The sequence below is a fragment of the Carassius carassius genome, chromosome 35, assembly GCF_963082965.1.
Source record: "Carassius carassius chromosome 35, fCarCar2.1, whole genome shotgun sequence".
NCBI lineage: Eukaryota > Metazoa > Chordata > Actinopteri > Cypriniformes > Cyprinidae > Carassius > Carassius carassius.
In genome coordinates, this window is record NC_081789.1 from 28,241,501 (window position 1) to 28,261,909 (window position 20,409).

A 20,409-nucleotide genomic window follows, 5' to 3' on the forward strand; every position below is an offset into this window, starting at 1 on the left:
TTCCGGTGTTTCTCAAGCATCAGTTGAGCTTGTTAAGATACATTTTCACTATTATAGATCATCCTGCTTACTAAACTCTGCTCCATTTATCATCATTTGAGAGGGTTCTAAACAAAAATATCTACTATGGGGTCTATGTCGAAGGTCACCTGACAAAACTGGAAATCAGTTCTCATCAAAAGACTTAACTGCACTGATCTATATTCAATATTCTCTATAGATCTGTAATTAACAGCCATGTGAACTGATGGTTATATCTGTGCACTTTTAAGGTGATCAGCTCACCTAAATAGTTGTTTTTATTCATTTATTACCAAGTTGCATATGTGATGGACATCGGTTATGATTATATTCGGTTTCCCCTTTAAAGGCATCTTGAGTAAAACAGCTCCATATTTAAAGATACACATCTACTTTGTACTCAATTTTTTTGTTTTGTTTTTACAACATTAATTTAAACAAATTCACTGTGCGAGAGGATACTATTTAAAGTTTTAAATAGTGGTGTTTCTACAGGAATAATAACAATGTTTCTGTAGCTTATATGTAGCCCTACTGTAAAGCGACTAAAATGGCACTTTAAGATTTGATTTCTTCCTCCCAATTTTTTTTTAAAACAACAAATGAAAAAGAAAATCACTCATTGCTCTTGACTGAATAACTTACGTAGCTTTAATAAGAATCAGTGTATGTCTAATTCACACAGTGCTGAACCAAATAATCATGCATATTAGGGCATACAAGGACACAAATTACAACCTCATATCCTTGCCAAATTACAGTCAAAGTACCAACCAGAGAAGCTGCTGCTACAATTGAAATGCATCCATGCAATACCCACAGACTGAAGGTATAAATAAAGTCTAAGATACTACTAAATGATAAAACAGTATGGCCTTTCGCAGCAGACTTGCACAATGATTGTTTGGTGCCACTAGCATACCATAAGGCTTCTAGTCTATGAAATATTGGAACAAAGTCTTTATTTAATCTGGTACCAGTGATAAACGTGTAAGTGATGCAATGATATAAACAAATCACATAGAGATAAATACATGTAGTTAGGCATACAATGAAATATTTGAATTTCATAACTGACAATTCAATGTAGTGTTAGTTTTATCCTAGACAAAAATATCATAAGGAACATGAAAGCAAGGTTAACTGAAGCTAGGGTTGACATTCTGTTGCATATTGTTAAAAATATGAATATTCATAATATCATCATCAATAACACGTCAATAACATAATGGCTCGAATTGGTCATAGTTTTCTAAACAGCTATGTCTATTTTGGAAGCAAGCAAGATTGAAGCTGTGTACACTGGAAGCGTTATACAGCGGCACATCGACGAACCACAGATCAATCAGCTCTGAGCTTGAGGCAAAAAATCAGCAGCATGAAAAGCGAAATCCATTGGAAAAATATTTTACACAATGCTACAACTAACCATATATATGGTTGAAAACAACAGCAACGTATTATATCATTAAGGCAAAAGGAAGGCACATGGCAGTGTGACATCTCAAAGTGTTGACAGCTTTTTAAAGGGAGCAGACTAGTGTTACCATGAGCCTGTCCTCCAACAAAAAACCACCATATAGGTTGTTTGTGCAAGCAACTTATTATGACCTATATTTACATTTTAAAGTTAAGCGCCCTCTAGCGGGTGTAAAAATAATGACAGCATCGCTTTGCGTCTGTCATCATGAAATTACGTATAACGTCATCACCAATCAAAACGCACGTTTATTTAAATGCAATGGTGGGCTTTTTACACCGACATCACAGTATTTCCTACATATTTTACTAGGTGGCTTATTCGTTCAAATGACCACACCTAACCCCACCCCTAAACCTAACCCTCACAGAAATCATGCAAAATTATGATTTATTGAGCATATACATTTTATGTGCATGTCCATTCTCTGGGATCGAACCCATGATAGCATGATTACATATCAAGGTATAACGCAATAATCTCCCAACTGAGCTACATGAAACGCAAACCAGAGTGCAAATAAAAGAATAAAAAACATGAATATAAAAATGACCTTATGCTGGGAGCAATTGTAGTATACGCTCTGATGGGTCATATTTCAGGGATTTGGACAAACGACCTATACGAGCGTATTGGTTGGAGGACAGGTTGGTTACCATACATGTCTGCAGAAGCTTTCAATCCCATTGAAATGCCAAATGAAAAGTTCATCACAGGCACATTAACATGGCCTAAAAAGGTGACACTAAATGCAGTAGCTTAGGGCCGTCTCCAGAGCGCCAGCATCACTTCACATGTTTTACTGAGGTTGATAGATGTTCTGCTGCGGTATGTAACTTAAGGCGGAGGCGGACAGGTCCTCTGCGACAGGAGTCTCCTCTTCCTGCACTGGACAGAAAGTAAGAGAGGCTCCACTGCTGTCCTGTCCGAGGACGCCCAGCTCGGGTTCTCGGCCTCGTCTCAAGTATAAGCTCCTGGACTGGCCGCTGCTCTCGCTGAGATGCTCTGGATGTTCCTCGCTGTCCAGAAGTGGCTGTGTGGACTCGGAGCGAGCGAATGCCAGAGGCTGATGGCTGGGAGTCTGGCCCTTGTGGGCACCTGCCACCACTGAGGAGTACTGCAGAGTGCTGGCTGAGGTCTGGCCCGAGTCACCCGAGTCACTGTCTGACATGCTGTGGCGAGGTGAGGACGTGCAGGACGAGCCTCCGATGCCGCTGCTGTGCTCCTCAGAGAGATACTTGTCCTTCTTCAGCGGCAGCTCGGCTTTGTCTTCCTCGCACAGAGACTTGCCTTCAAACATGTCCACTTCCACCAAGCTAACGTCTTCTTTGGGCACAGCGGCCTGTTGAGAGGGTCACATACTGTTAGCTTTGTGTGGCAGACCATAAGAACGTCCCAAAAGACCGGAAAATACAGTTTTGAGCAATATGCCATTACGTGGTTGGAATCGTGTTTTGTGTTGCAATATACATGAACAATGTCCAGGTCATAACAGACAAAAACATTTTTTTTTCAATAATATTTTTCATTATTCAATTCTCATTTTCTTCAAGCAAAAAACTAAAAATAAAATAATCCTTATATATATATATATATATATATATATATATAAAACTGCATTAGTGTTAATAAGAATGAAAGAATTTAATGAAACTGGTTCTGAATCCATTCTGGTTTCATTCATTCATCACGTATTATAAGTGGTGAGGCTGCAAATCCAAACAAGATTTTTAAGACTATTGACAAAATGTTAATACCTAACTAGTCTCCAACAAGATCTTCTGTTCAGCAGTGAAACAAGTTTCTTAATTTTTTTGAGAATAAAATTGTCTATTGGTTCCTCTTCAGGAACCCGAGCTGCGTCAAAAGCGCTTTGGGGGAAACGCCTTTGGCAAGATCAACTCTGAATATCATGTGCAATCAGTCCAATGGAAGAGCGTGACGTCACAGGCGGGGTGACGTAGCAACTAGGAAGCTATAAAGGCACATGCCACGCAGCTGGCTTCAGCTTCGCGTCTTTCAGCAAGCGCTCTGTGTGTGCATGTTCAAAAGTCTGTCTTGTGAGTCTTATTTATTGTTGTCTGTCCCAATAAAGCAACATAATGCCAAAGAGCAAAGCTAAGACTAGACATATTTAGGGCGAATCCAGATCGCGCTATAAATTTTGTGTTCCTCCCTGCCCACGCTACATAGCGGCTGGGGATACACACGATTTATGCGTGGTCTGTCTGGGATCGAAGCACGCTGAGTCGGCTCTCGAGGGAGCCGACTGTCCGTATTGTGAACGGTTGCCGATGCGGACGCTTCGATCCCGGAGGGCTCTCTTCGAGGAGGGAGTCTTCGCCAGCTTTCCCCGCGGTGCTGGCCCCGCTTCTGCCGAGGCAGAGCAGCTGCTGCCTTGTGGGGTTCGCAGGTGGATCTGGCAGAGGGTATGGAGACGGGCCAGTCCTTATCTCCTTCCTCATCTGCAAGATCCGGCGCCCAAACCCTGGGTTCGGAAGTACGCTCGTCGGTTTCTTCCCCCCAGGGCGAGGGGTCGACACTCCACCTCTCTTCGTCTGATGAGGTGGATGTGGAGACTATTAGTAGGGATTCGCCACCCCTATCGCCCCAGTATGAGGAGCTGTTGGAGGTGGTTACTCGTGCAGTCGATAAATTAAAAATCGAGTGGCCTGCAGAGAAAAAATCTGAACCGCATAAAAGTAAATTAGATGAGCGGTTTCTGCGGCCGAGACAACCACCTCCAGCGCCGAGCCTTCCCTTTTTTCCCGATCTCCACGAAGAAATATAGCGAGATCGTGGAAACACCCTTATTCGACCCGTCTCTTCGGCCCCGACTCTCAATATTATGGCAATGTCGCGGGGCTCGATGAGCGAGAGTACAGAGCGATGCCCCGGGTTGAGCAGACGCTTGCGAGCTATCTGTCACCTGGTTCGGCGTCGTCTCTGAAGGATCCGGCCTTGCCCATGTTGTTAAAAACAACATCCATGTTAATGAGCAAGGGCTATGTGGCAACAGGTCTTAGACTTAAGTCAATTAAACCTCTCAGTAATGTCACTGAAGTTCAAAATGCTCACTTTCAAACAGGTTGTAGCTCAAATCAGATCCGAGGACTGGTTTGTCACAATAGATCTCAAAGATGCATACTTCCATATATCCATCCTTCCACAACACAGGAAGTTCCTGAGGTTCGCTTTCGGGGGAAAAGCCTACCAATATCGAGTACTTCCCTTCGGCCTTGCACTCTCACCCCGCACGTTCACGAAATGTGTAGATGCGGCTCTGGTACCCCTCCATATGCAGGGCATCCGCATTCTGAACTATATCGACGATTGGTTGATTTTAGCTCAATCAGAGCAGATTGCGGTTCTCGCCCGAGAACCGAGAACGAGACGAGGTATCGTTCTCGCCCATATGGGGGAGCTGGGTTTGAGACTGAACGCCAAGAAGAGTGTACTTTCTCCAGTTCAGAGAACCACCTATCTAGTCGTAGTGTGGGATTCGACCACGATGCAGGCACGTATGTCTCCTGCTCGGATCGAGTCAATCCTTTCCTCAGTCAAGAGAGTCAGAGAAGGCCAGTCACTCACTGTCAAGCAGTTTCAGAGACTGTTAGGGCTCATGGCAGCTGGGTCCAACGTGATACCTTTTGGCCTCCTGCACATGAGGCCCCTGCAGTGGTGGCTCAAGACCAAGGGGTTTTCCCCGAGGGGAAATCCATTCCGAACTATCAAGGTCACGCGGCGATGCCTTCGTGCCTTAGACATATGGAAAAAACCTTGGTTCTTGAATCAGGGCCCGGTGTTGGGAGCTCTTGGTCACCGTGTAACACGACAGACGCGTCCCTCACTGGTTGGGGTGCGGTCATGAGTGGCCACCCTGCCCGCGGTCTGTGGAGTGGTCGCCATCTGACATGGCACATCAATTGTCTAGAAATGCTAGCAGTATATCGAGCATTGAAATATTTCCTCCCAGACCTGAGAGGCCGTCATGTGTTGGTGCGCACCGACAACACATCGGTGGTCTCTTATCTTATATCAATCACCAGGGAGGTCTGCGTTCACGCCCCTTATACAAGCTGGTATACCAGATCCTCCTGTGGTCCCAGGGCAAACTCCTCTCGTTAAGAGCAGTATATCTTCCTGGGAGATTGAATGTGGGAGCAGACATGCTGTCGAGACAGGGGCCGAGGCCCGGAGAATGGATGCTTCACCCCGAGGTGGTGAAGCAGATATGGCAGATATTTGGCAAAGCTCAGGTGGACCTCTTCGCGACTCAAGAGACATCGCAATGTCCCCTCTGGTTCTCTCTAGTTCACCCAGCTCCACTGGGACTAGATGCCATGACACAGACCTGGCCGAGGCTTCATCTGTACGCCTTCCCCCCCACTGTTCTGCTCCCAGGAGTTCTGGCGAGAGTACGCCAGGACGGAGTCCGCCTGATGCTAGTAGCCCCGTTCTGGCCGGGCCGAGTATGGTTCGTGGATCTGGTCTCTCTCCTTGACGGCTCTCCATGGGAGATTCCGATCAGGACAGATCTACTCTCTAAGGCGCAGGGCAAAATAATCCACCCTCGCCCGGAGCTGTGGAAGTTGTGGCCCCTGAGGGGGCACAGTTCGTAGCTTACGGTCTCTCAACTGAGGTTGTTGAGACCCTCGTCCAATCCAGAGCTCCCTCTACGAGGAAACTGTACGCCCTGAGGTGGAAACTCTTCACCTCATGCTGCAGAGACCGCCAGCTTGACCCTGTTAACTGCCCAGTTGGTACAGTTCTTGAGTTTCTACAAGCTAGGCTCTCTGCTGGGTTAACTCACTCCACCTTAAAGGTGTACGTGGCAGCCATAGCTGCTTACCACGTCCCTTTCGATGGTCAGTCAGTGGGTTGCCCCCCCCCCCTAGTTACAAGTTTCCTCCGCGGTGCACTGAGGCTGAGACCTCCAGTACGGTCCCGTATTCCCCCGTGGGACTTGGTCATGGTGTTAGAGGCTCTCTGCAAAGCTCCATTCGAGTCAATTTAGGTTTATATGAGATAGACATCTGACCCTTAAGACTGCCCTTTTACTGGCTATTACATCTCTAAAGAGAGTTGGAGACCTTCAGGCCCTCTCGGTGGCCCCTAACTACTTAGACTTTGCCCCTGGTATGGCCAAAGCATTCTTATACCCTCGAGCGGGTTATGTTCCCAAAGTTCCCTCTGTTACACCACAACCTATCGTACTGCAGGCCTTCTGCCCTCCTCCCTTTCGGGAGCCAGACCAGGAGAAGCTAAATTGTATGTGTCCAGTGCGAGCGCTGGACTCATATGTCCACAGAGCTGCCCTGTGAAGAAAATCTGACCAATTGCTTGTTTGCTATGGTCCTCTTAAAAAGGGTTCCCCTGCCTCTAAGCAGACCCTTAGTCGTTGGATAGTCGAGGCTATCAACATCTACTATGATTCCTCTGGTCTTCCCCTTCCTTTGGGAGCCAAGGCTCACTCTACGCGGAGTATGGCTGCCTCTAAGGCCTTTCTAGCAGGTGTGTCCCTCTTGGACATTTGCAACGCTGCGGGATGGTCCACGCCCTCTACATTTGCCAGATTTTACAATCTCGATATGCGAGCCTCTCCTGGCTCTTCTGTCCTCTTGCCTTAGCTGTGCTCTTCGGATACACACTAGGCAGGGGATTGGTAGTCTGGCAGCATTGGCACATCGTTCCCCAAAGCGCTTTTGATGCAGCTCGAGTTCCTGAAGAGGAACGTCTCTAGGTTACGAATGTAACTCTAGTTCCTCGAAGGAACGAGACGCTCCGTCGCAGAGCCATACTCCCGGCACCCCTGCCTGCGCTTGCTTCCCTACTCGAAGCTGAAGCCAGCTGCGTGGCACGTGCCTTTATAGCTTCCTGATCGCTACGTCACCCCGCCATTGGACTGATTGCACACGATATTCAGAGTTGATCTTGCCAAAGGCGTTTCCCCCAAAGTGCATTTGACGCAGCGTCTCGTTCCTTCGAGGAACTAGGGTTACATTCGTAACCTAGAGACGTTCTCTCCCCAGCTCTGTGCTCCCTGAGGTTCTTCCACCAAGAACTAGTATGGTTTTGTTCTCTAGTTTTGCAATAATTACCACTCATGACATCTCAAAATTAGTGTTGACAATGAACTCATACACTTGTATCCTTGACGCTTTTCCAACTACCGTTCTTAAGGGGTGTCTGTCGACAATCGGCCCCCTCATATTAAATATTGTTAACACTTCTCTTATTACTGGGATTGTTCCATGTGAACTTAAGGTTTCAGCTATCACACCATTCCCTAAAAAGCCTGGATGTGATATTACAGGCCCATTTCAAATCTTCCTTTTCTGGCTAAAGTTCTGGAACGTGTTGTTTTGGCACAATTACATTCTCATTTGTCATTAAACAACCTTTTAGAACCTTTCCCATCTGGGTACTGAGGTTCGTGTTATGAACAACCTCCTGGTCTCAACTGACTCTGGTGCCTCTAACATTTTGGTTTTGTTAGACTTAAGTGCAGCATTTGACACAGTATACTCTATATTACTTGATAGACTTAAGAGCACTGTGTTCGACTGGTTCAGATCCTATCTTACAAATAGAACAGTTCGTTGTTCTGGGAAATAACAAATCAGACATTAGTCAGGTCCAATATGGTGTCCCTCAAGGTTCTGTTTTGGGGCCCATACTATTTAGCATTTATATGCTTCCTCTGTGGAAAATCATTAGAAAACAAGGTCTTGGATATAATTTTTATGCTGAAGATAACCAAACATACATCAGTTAAATGTCTGGTAATACAGTTTGTTCTGCAATCCTTTCTAAATGTTTGCAGGACATAAAAGTATGAATGCATCACAACTCTTTCACACACCCTTATGGCAGCACATCAGTGGTGTCCTCTGTAACTTGCACTGGCTTCCAGTTCAGTCACGTCTTGAGTTTAAAACTTGTTTTAACTTCTAAAGCTGTGCATCCATTGGCTCCTTCTTATGTTATGTGAGTTAGTTATCCCTTACATGCCTTCTCGTCCTCTTCGCTCTGCTGATACTCTTCTTCTTTATCAGCCCCACTGTAGATTAAAAACTATGGGACAGAGAGCCTTCTCTTGTGCTTCTCCGAGGTTATGGAATGCATTTCCTCTGAATGTTTGAATTGCTCCTACACTAAGTACTTTTATACTTTTTGTATTTTGATGATCTACTGTTGTGTTAGTGTTAGTGTTGTCTGTATGCACCAAGGGTCTGAGAGTAATGTAATTTCAATTCTCTGTATGTATGTGCAGTACATGTGGAGGAATTGACAATAAAGCAGACTTGACTTGACTTGACTAAGAAACTGGTTGAAAACCCACCTCTTTAAAATTGCTTATCATGATTAAGCTGCTGGTTCGGGTTATGATTTGATTTATTTTGCTGTTTTATATTGTATCATAGTTTTTAAATTGTTTTTTAAAATTGTTGTAGCGCTTTGGGTGTGAGAAAAGTGCATTATAAATAAAATGTATTATTATTATTATTATTATTATTTTTAACAATTAATCTGAGGAAAAAAGTTTGAAAATCACTTCTTATTGTATATATTGCCTTAAAGGGATAATTCACACAAACATTAACATTTTGTCCTCATTTATTGAAATGACTTTGCAATCTCACTATCTGTGCGTCTTTTTTAAACCAATAAACCTTGAAACTGTCTGTTGTGTCTTCAAAATACATTCCACATGTAATTCTTATTAACAGCTAACTATATATACATTACAGAGAATTTGAGGGTTTCTATGTGCATAACTGCCACGACAACTTCACAATGAATGAAATCTTTATGGACATCTTTTGTGAGATTCACACATGATTTTAATTCCTTGCAGCTCACTGACCTTAATGGGGAAATCAGGTGACCAGTGGGCAATGGAGCTGTCGGACGGGTCTGGAACCTGCGGCCACAAGAGCTTCTTAATCCTGAACAGAGGTCAGAAAACAATGACAGTTAACACCACACAGCACCATTAACTGCTATCCAGTCCTCATGAAATATTCAGAACAATTTCTCTTTCTGCACTAAATAAAACAATGTCATAAACTTCATCAGGATTTGAATGCACTTTTCATTTGGTGCAAGTTACTTTAAGAGCATGCCATTATTTTCACAGTCCTGGTATATTTTGAATGGTGACCAGGAACTGTCAAGATTCAGTGCCATTAAAAGTATAATACAATTAGCGTGCAGGACTCTGACTCTAAAGTATACATAATGTGCACATAGTGAACTTTAGTGCATTGTGATCAGTTACAGGCCATCCACAGCAGGAATCAGTTATGTTTTGTATCATTGACATCAAACCGTCTTGCCATACTGAAATATACAAGAAAAAATGAGAATCAAAGGTTCACCAGAGAAGATTATCAATAAATAACAAATAGCTTTATGGTATGTTTCGGTGAATTTTGAATGCCAAACAGCACCTGGTTATCATTCACGGTCATGACATAAAAAGCAGCATGAAAATTTCAATAAACTTCTCATTTGTTTTCCATGGATTTATTTTTTATTTATTTTTGTCCTTTTGGGAGCTCGACAGATGCGAACTGCATGAAGATATTTGGGAAATGCATGGAACAACATAACAGTCCCTAATAACAGAATGATCATTTTCCTTTTTATAAAGAAATGCTTAAATACTAACTCTCATATATAAATGGTTTCTATTCTTATTAATTGTATTGTGTAAAAGAAATGGCAGTGATCAAATATTCTTTCTTGGTTTCAGTTAGTGAAACATTTAAATGAGTGAAAAACATGACTTGTCTTGAATTCATTACTTTCTAAATTGCGTACAATGTGGACAATGACACAGTTTACAAAGAATGGTTAGGCAATAAGCCACTATTAGCCAATCTTGTGTAAGTATTTCCAGACCATGTGTTCTCCAAAGTGAAATGAAGTGGTGAATTAAAGTTGAATTCTTGCTTTGTGTTTCATTTTGAGTGGTGAAAAGCACTGACTCACACTTCTCTTTTCCGAAGGCAGAACATTATGATAAAGACAGTCAGGAACAGGAAGCTGAGGCAAACCACAACTACAATCACCTCCAACTCTCCATCACCTAAAGTCAACAGAACAAACTCACATCAAAGCATCAGCACACGTCACATCCTTCAGCAGCTCCATGTATGGGACTGCTTCTTGTGAAAATCGCAATGCATCATCAAGCATTTCAGAAGAAAAGTGAGCATAAAACACATACCGTACTTCATGGTTTTGAACGTATAATCTATGCCTTTGTTGGAGCCTGCTACTGTTGACGCCATGATGTTAACCACGTAATCAGTTTCACTGGCCAGATCCGTCAGTACATATGACTGGACATTAGGGTTCACCGTCACAGCTGCCGAAACATTTGACAAACATCAGATTTCATCACACATTCATCATGCATTTAACATATGCATTTAACATACATTTCCATTGCTTAGTGCTCCCGATGGCATAGAATATGGTGTAGTTGGTGATGAATCCATGCTGTCTTTCCAGTGGGATCTCATTCCAGGTTAGCTCGGCACTGTTCTTCTTGGATTTGGTCTCTGTGACATTCGGACCCTTTTCCGGAACTAGATAAACAACAACAATAACACAACGCTGTTATATGAGAGTACTCCACCGCGTGAGAACACTGCATTAACTTTAAGATACTTACTTCCTTGTTGAACATAGGCTGGTCTGGTTACTGGTCTTCCTGCTAGGAAGTGTGTCTGTCGATACTTGTAAATGGGATACACTGATATGTTGTACCGTTGGAGTTTCTTCAAATCACCTTGGGAAGGGGGGAAAGACATTTGGTCACCTACACTGCTCCCAAAAAGTTTGGTTTCACAGAGAAACTGCAGACATTCGTTCAGCTTATACAACGAGAGCTCATTTCCTGTGGTTTTACACAGAAAATGGTCTAATATCTGGCAGAATCTTATTTGATAACAGTTATGAATTATTTGTAAACATCATTTTTTGGCACTGGGCCAATATTAGTATTATATATTAAAATCACAAATGTAACCCTGGAGCACAAATCCAGTCATAAGGGTCAGTTTTTCCAAATTGAGATTTATACATCATCTGAAAGATGAATATAAATAAGCTTTCCAATGATGTATGGTTTGTTAGTATTGGACAATATTTGGCCGAGATACAACTATTTGAAAATCTGGAATCTGAGGGTGCAAAAAAAAACAAAAACAAAAATATTGAGAAAATCATTAGTTGTCCAAATGAAGTTCTTAGCAATATATATTACTAATCAAAATTAAGTTAAATTTACAAAATATACAAAATATATGATCTTTACTTAATATCCTAATGATTTTTGGCGTAAAAGAAAAATCAATAATTTTGATAATAATTTTGGCTATTGCTACAAATACCCCAGCGACTTACGACTGCTTTTGTGCTCCAGGGTCACATATATTTTTTTCGAATGTTGTACTTAAACTTTTAGCATTGAGTCAAGAACAGACTCGGCACCCAAATTTGCAGTGCTTCCTTTGCAAAACAGTGCTTGCAAAATAAAGATGGAATACTTACAGACGTATAAACCAGCTATAATTCATACTAATTTACTAACGGACACTATTATATACAGTGTGGGGAAAGTTAATACTCTAAAAACATAATCACTAGCTACTAATCTTCAACAGTGTAATGAAACTACTCTTAATTCTTTCAAATAAATTATGTAAAACTGTGTAAACTATTCTTATAACTGCAAGACTTGGCTAAAGTCAACATATTTACTATTTTTTACTTCATCCTGTAGATGTACAACCAATAATCAGCAGATTCAAATAAATAAATAAATAAATATGCACAGATTCCATGTGCACCAAATTATTAGCCAGCAGAGCTTCAGAAAATATAGAGTTGTTACCGTTTAGTGTGGTGTTCTTCACTTTGCTAGAGACTCTCTGCCAGCCGGCCTGAAGCTGGGGGACTGTCACCCACTCCAGCAGGTATTCGGAGAGATGTAAGTTTACAAGAGGACCTGTGACAGCAGTCCACTCCACCTGCAGCTTCTCATCACGCACCGACCAGCTCATATCCTCCACACCAGGAAGATCTACTAAATCACAAACGCACCACACATTACACCTTGCTCTCACAGGCCTTGACAAAGCAGTTTTAGCACATACACGCAAACTATTTCAACCCACCTATTGTCTTAAAACTGCACCCCTCTGTAATCCTCGGGTCAAATTTGGTGGGTCACTTTTCCAGGTCAACATAAATGATCTTGTCATATCACTTTGCACATCACAACACAACAAACCCATTTTTGCACTCTTAAAACTATGAGGTGAAGTACTCCAGGTGTTTTGGAAAGCGCTCAGTGGCTTTAGCCCCACTATACCCCATCATACACAACATAATGTAGCTGAATCTTAAAAAAAATCTTTAATATCCCAAAATCTTGATCCTTCTAGAACTGTGAGCACTTATTTTGAATGTCAATATCATTGATTTTTTTTTAAAGAGCAGCTATCATTTCAGACGTTAAGATGACAAGGACAACAGAAGGGTTCAGATGTTGAATTTGATCAAAAAACACTGCAGTCTTTGACATACCTTCATCTGATCTTGGAATAAATAAAGTTGCTTTAGGAGACGCTCCAACTGAATTGTTAGCAGTCAGTTCAATAATGGCTGTTTTTCCTGGAGGTAGCTCCATCGGATACATAAGTTCATCTGCTGTTATATTACGGCTTTCAATCATCACATAATCATGACAGATATTCAGGTAATATCCCAGTATTTTTCCATTCGCTTTTACAGGAGCCTGCAACAGAAGAGAACATGAAAACCTTTACCTAACCCTAAACAGCTACTGAATGTGACACTACATAGATCAACACTATTATTGATATTTTAGCACATGAATTGTGAAAAATGAATTTACCTTCCATACTAAAGTCACATTTCTATTATTAGAAGTGGACTGGATGATTCTCCAAAGATCTGGTGCGCTTGCTGGCTCTGAGAAAATAAGATGGTGTAAAAAATGCCTGATGAGTATTAATAATAAGAGTCAATATCATCCGAATGCTGGGAAGTAATTAAACAGTGATGCTACTAACTTAACTCTGCATTTCAGTAGCCTGACAATAGTTAACTTGCTTTTTTACATCCCCATTTTTAATGTCATGTTGTTCGCACACACTTTACAGGCAAGCAAGCAAACTCACTTTCCTATATATTCTGTGTTGGAAAGTCTGATTTGTTCTGCTCAGTCGCTTAGTCTCTCCAATGTGAAATCCAGTTCATTTCTGAGTCGAGTAAAACCATATGTTCAGATTCCATCTCTGCTTAATTGGAAGCATGCTTCGTGAAACAGAGCCTGTTCTCTGTTGTCCTTAAGAGATAAAACTCCTCAAAACAACACAGGCGAGGAATAGTAAAGATTTACTAGTGTTAGAGTAGCTAACTAGTTTTTTAAAGGGAATCTTAACTACTTTAGTAAGGTAGCTCCCCAACTCTGTTCTAAAGGAATATTTATTTTAGAACCCAATTTTAGGATCCACCCATCAACCTTTTTAGAGATTTCCAATCACTTGATGAATAACAGAGCTCATACTGGCTTCTGAGGTGTGTCCTGTGACGCCGACGCTCCAGTTACTCCAGTATCCACTGCGACTTTCTCCAATGCATCGTATCTGCACCACGTATTGAGTGTAAGGCTCCAGAGACTCCAGTCTAAACGTGTACACTTTGGTCAAGCTCTCAGGCACCTGAAAGATTCATGAAATCATGAATAAACAGTCTTTTTTTTGTTTAGTTTTTTTGAGGTGAGGACTAAATAATATGCAAGATGAAAATATTCCATTGTTTGAAATATGAACCCACTCCTAAGCCCTTGAGCTCTTCACACCTGAAATGTTTAACCCAGGATCATTCTAAACCCCAGAATCCACATTTAACACCTGTTCATAATTTACCCAGGCTAAACCATTGATCTTGGGTCTTCATAAGCTTATGATATTGATTATATACACATTTTAGGTGCTATGCATCTAGTGTGAAAAAGCCCTCATGAAATGTTTTGGTAGGCAGATAAAATGTTGGATAGGTCAAACAAAAGAACACTGACATCAAATCCCACCACGTTTTTCACTAACAATCATTATTAACAGTACACAAAAATGCTATCTTTTGTCCTGACCATTTTAAAATCTGAATTGCTTTTGGCTTTCTCATACCTCAACCCAAACATCAGATGATGCTTTGCGGTATCTGATGGCATAAGAGAGGGTCAAAACATACTCCTGAATGGGATGTTTCCAAGTAACCATGAGAGATGTGGAGAAGTTATCTTCAGTGAGGACTTGGACATTCAATGGTGGATTTGGTTTCACTACAAAAAACAAACACAAAAGCCAGTTGAAGTGATGCATTCACACAGAGTTTTAAATGCATCCTTTTTTAATTCAAAAGCTGAGCTCATACCAAAATATTCAGAATTGTTTTCAAGTTGTTCTGACCGCTCTGACCCCAGCACATTCTTCACTTCAACCCACACTTTTAAATCCACATGATGTGGAAAAATCACCAGATTGACAACGCAGTATCTTTCAAGATGATGCTGCTTACAGTCAGCTTTATATGTTCGGTTTAAAATATATCTAAAAAAGACAGAAAAGGAAGTAATTAACACTCTAGTCTTTCATTGTAAATCATTGCCTGAAAAAATCATAAAGGTGCTATCAATACTTATGCCACTCTAACACATACACATAGGCATAAACGGTGTAAGTTGTGTCGAGCTGCGGGTTTCGTGATCCTGAATCCCAACTACAGTTTAAATTGGGGGAAATGTCTTCGCGCTCTTGCACAGCAATGCATGACAGATTCGTTGGTTTCAGTGGAGGATCTGGAGGTCATAAACACAAAAACAATGGATGTAGCAAGACGTTTTCTTGAAGCTAAAGTGTAAATAATGCATCGGGTTTCAAAAAATGAGAAGGTCTAACAGATGCAAAGATTTCCTCTCACTGCAGGGCTGTTTTTTTTCCAACAGGTTTATAAACCACTGCATCACAAACTGAACACTGTTATCATTAAACAAATGTTCTGAAGGGATACATGTGGGAACAGAATACAATTCTCTGCTTGAAAATCTCAAATATGGTTTGACAAGCTGTCGTGCCAGATTTGACATCAGAAAACTAAGCCTGTTAATTCTAAAGCAAGACGTGTGATTTTGGCATGAAAACTTACATCCTGGATGGAGTGAGATTCCATAGATATAACAGTCTGACAGCGACTCCTTGGCTTTGCAGCGCAGCCAACCTCTCATATCACTGCTGATGTTAACAGTTACACAAACAGCCGTTTCGTTTATTTTGTGGTAAAACCGCTTTGCAATGGGGATGTCTCTCATACTCCATTCAATGTCATCTGAGGTATAAACAGAGCCTTCCAGGAGGTGACAAGTCGCGGTGAAGTTTTTTCCCACCTCAAGAGCAATGCTACTGTTGGAGTCTGGGAGGATTTTCAAACAGCTGCGACTGAAGCCTGCGTGGACAAAACACTGCGTCGAGTATCACATCAATACAATACGTGTTAACTGAGTGAAGGACTGGTGACATGGCTTACCTGCTGCATAGTGCAAAAGCATCAAGAGTAAGAGTAAATGATGTGAAGTGTCCATTGTGACACAAAGGCAGGTATCTGAGAAAAGATGGAAATCAAAAGATATAATAACATTTTGTGTCATCTGGCAGACAGCGTCGGGGCTTTATTTTTTTAAACTAGAGATCAAACTTCAAAGATGCATTATTGAGGTTTTTGTCAAAAGGGAAGCTCCATTTCTCAGTTTTCTCAAGTCATGTATCACCAGTTTCAGATTTTCTCCCTTGTTTTTTCTGCACAGACAGTCATGTTTTTATTTAAAGCCAATCTTGCCAGCGGTGACGCACCCTTTAAGGTAAGATTTAAGGTTTGAAAGCCTATCTGTTGGTTTGTGTTGACAAAATTACAGAAATTAACATTTAAAAAAACATGGTTAAAAAATCTAAATAAGCTTCAAATCAGCACTTTCGCTTAAGATAATCCTCACTGAGCAATGGCTAACTTTAGCTCCTCATTTCCATCCTAATGCAGCCTGTTCATTTTCCTGCCATTATGCAAATAAAACAACTAATTTAGCTATTGAGAAACGTCCTTAAATTACAACGCAAGCATTTATTTTTTAATAAAACATACTTGATACTAGGATTATTACATGTGGTGTGTAAACATCAAATAAAAGTACATTCTAACTGTTTACAATTATTTTTTGAGGTTAAAGTATTTTATTTTATTTATTTATGTATTTATTTATTTTTAGAAATACCATGAATTATCCATTTATAAATGTCAGTGGTTTTTGGAGAGACACAGCACAATTTTTTTTAACCTGAACTAATCTTGACTTTTAATTAAAAAGGTCAAATGACCTGATATATTGGATATACTTTGATATTTGTACTGCATGCCAACCAAAAATATCAAAAATGAATTTTAATTCAGAACCATATTTACTAACAAGCGTGACTCATGTACTTATTGTACCCCTTCACACAACAGTCCACATACAGTATTTGAGCCAATAATGTAATGTAAAAAATGAATAAATACATTATTTTTTATATATAATTACACATAAACATACAGTGCATTCAGAAAGTAAAACACTTGAAATTGTTTTTTTTTTTACATCAATCTACACTATCCCCATAATGACAGAGCAAAAACAGATTGTTGATGAAATTCATTATAAAAAATAAAAGAGACAGAGAGAGAGAGAGAGAGAGAGAAACATAAGTATTAAGACCCTATGTGATTTGGTTCAAAAAACATTTTTTTGTTATGCTGGTTGAAAGTATCTTTACATCCCGATAACAATCAATAAGTTAAATGCTCAAAATGTTTCCTAATGTATTTTAATAAGTTAAGTGCTCTTAATGCATTCTAAAGTATTTTAATAAGTGAAGTGCTCTTAATGTATTCTAATGTATTTCAATAAGTTAAGTGCTCTAAATGTATGTCATCTGTGTATATAATTAGGCGTAGGACCATAAAGAGTTCGTCCAGTCAACGAGCCCCTCGAGCATGGAGGAGGCTTGGCTTTGGAGAGTAATTTGCAGGGAGGGTGGGATCTTACGCTTTCAACGCTAGCTAGCGATTGCGAAATCTCTGAAATCGCCCACCCTACCTTTAACTCAGAGCTTACTTGAGGCACCTTTGACAGCTTTTTGGGCAGGTGTTTGGGAGACTTGCTTAGGGCTACTTAGGTCCCTGACCTGCTGGAAGGTGAACCGGTCTGAGGTCTTGAACACTCCTAAGGATGTCTCTGTACATAAACTGACCAGTTCCCCAGTCTCCGCCACTGAAAAACACCCCAAACAGCGTGATGCTAGCACCACCATGCTTCAACACAGCTGATGCGATGCTGCCTGGTTTGCACCAGACATGGCTCTTGGAAATGAAGTACATTAGTCCAGAGAATCTAGTTTCTCATAGTCTGTGAGTCCCTTGGGTACGTCATAATAGCAACACTATAAATGCTATCTTACCCCGAGGGTCTAGCTAAACATCTAAATACATTAATGTGTCCATTAACAAATAGACACAAAACACTTTGACAGTCAACATGACAATGTCACAGATAAATATTTTTCAGAGACACAAAATTATCTGTCTGCAAATAGATAATGGTTAAGATAAATTTATATAAATTTAGATAATAGATCAACTTCCCCATGTAGTTTTTCAGATTTCAAAATTACTACAGTTATCAGTCATATACAGTATTTTCTACTACAGATTATTACAATGTTTTGCTTCTTGATATCATCTGAAGCTTAAAACATTCTAGATTGGTGTTTTAGTAAAAATGTGTATGGCCTCCTTAAACCATAAAAAATATATATAACAATATAGTATTTATAGTTTTCTTTCCATGATAATAATAATAATAATAATTAATTTGATTTATAATGCGCTTTTCTCACACCCAACACTCTTAAACAATGTAAAAAATTTGTTTACAAAAAATTAAAAATTAAAATTCTAAATTCAATGAAACAATATAAAACAGCAAAACAAATAAAAACAAAACCCTAATTATTACAATAAATTTATATCACTGGCAAGGACACCATCCATTTATCTGTACAAACTCCAAAAAATTAATTATATAAGAACATGTATTCACTGACTGGACTAGTATTACAAAGCACAATACATTTATTTGAATTAAATTGTTTTCTTACCTTCAGAGTGGCATCACATCATATGAGCTACTGTAAATTTGAACACTTATAAAACATCGCCGACAACCAAGTCTACATCACGTTTCTGCTCCTCCTTTGCGAGCTATTTCCGGTTTTATTTGCACGTAAGCGCACACTCATCTGGGACGCCCTGCGAGCGCGCTCACTACCAATGAAGACGATCTTGTGTTCTACAGATTGAAGCATTCTGCGCATGCGCAGACTCAAGACGAGGGTGGGCCCGAAACTCCTCTCGTGATTGGTCGGCAGAGCTGTCAGTCATTTAAACAACCCAGTGATTCATAATATCTTCATAATCCATTACTTTTCCCGTTAGTCATGACCCACTGCTCGAAAACAGTGTAAAGTGATCTCACTACAGCCAATAGCAGGTCGCGCTTTTCAGTGTATTTGCATAAAGAGCAAAATGAAAATAAGCGACAGAATTAGTTCTCGGTATGAACATTTACTTCGAAGGGAGTTATTGAAGCTTTAACGTTACTTTAATGCTATAACTGTAACAGTATTGCGCAAACAATGTGTTTTACCAGCGTTACTGCTCTTTTGTTGGCAAAGCATTTAGATTAGGATGTGTTCTGACAAGCAAAAATATTTCCTAACAATAAACTGTAAGTGACAAATCTACTCAACTATGCTCTGACTCTGAATCAGAGACCACAAAGTCTGAAAATACAAAGAGTTTTAAGACAGTTTCGTTTTCGGCATAATCTTTTGTTCTTTTTAAAACATTTAGGAGAAACGTCTAAATAAATATAAAAATAAAAGGGCTTTACTGAGATGCCAATAATAATTAAGTTTGTCCTTTATAATAGCAATTTCTGAGTAATATAAAACAGTTTTTTTTTCTTTGTGAGACGAAATTAAATATGTATACCCAGATTAGACTTTACTAAACTAAATCATTGTGCCTTTATTCTGTGGTCTGACTTTCATTTAGCAATTGCATCTTACTTCTAAATATTAAAATAATAGAATTAATAATTTATTCTTATGTGTTTAAGGCTGCCATTAACATGATATATTTACTAAAGCAAGTAAATATTGCATAGAAACCTACAAGTTATCTCTGTTTCATCTTCTATATTCAAGGGAATGTGAAATAAATCATATATTAAAAGAGTGCTGCTGTACAAGAACAAAATGAAGTATTAAAACACATTTACACAGCAAAAGAAAACACTACTATTTGAAGCTATATATAAATAACAAATAATTTTATGTAGGACCACAACAAGTACATTTAGCAGATGCTTTTATCCAAAGCAATTTACAGTGCATTTACAGTATATACATATATATATATAAATATATATTAACCAGTGTGTGTGTTCCTTGGGAATTGAACCCACAACCTTTTGTGCTGCTAACACAAAGCTCTACCACTGAGCCACACCTCTCAGTTCCTGTATGCTGTATATTGTAGATATGTTCACCGAATATAAACCTAACAGACCACTCAGATCACTAGGATCGAGTCAGTTAGAAATACCAAGGGTTCACACAAAAAAAGGGGAGTCTGTCTTTAGTTACTATGCTGCCCCAACCCAGTCGCAGTTGGAATCAGCTTCCAGAAGAGATCAGATGTGCTAAAACACT

At 40.0% G+C, this 20,409-nt stretch overlaps 1 protein-coding gene across 1 annotated transcript; it reads right to left on the reverse strand.

Annotated features, from left to right (window-relative positions):
* Positions 1–964: 964 nt before the first annotated feature.
* On the reverse strand, positions 965–18,926 carry LOC132116476 (interleukin-6 receptor subunit beta-like). The gene is made up of 16 exons (XM_059525336.1): positions 18,793–18,926; positions 16,133–16,207; positions 15,755–16,051; positions 15,269–15,407; positions 14,984–15,159; positions 14,737–14,891; positions 14,115–14,268; positions 13,440–13,516; positions 13,109–13,319; positions 12,414–12,602; positions 11,190–11,306; positions 10,954–11,103; positions 10,740–10,880; positions 10,502–10,598; positions 9,372–9,453; positions 965–2,843 (listed from the first exon to the last, which is right to left on the reverse strand). The coding sequence occupies exons 2-16, from the start codon at positions 16,185–16,187 to the stop codon at positions 2,301–2,303; spliced, it is 2,583 nt and encodes an 860-aa protein (XP_059381319.1). The 5' UTR covers positions 16,188–16,207; positions 18,793–18,926; the 3' UTR covers positions 965–2,300.
* Between the last annotated feature and the right edge of the window lie 1,483 nt (positions 18,927–20,409).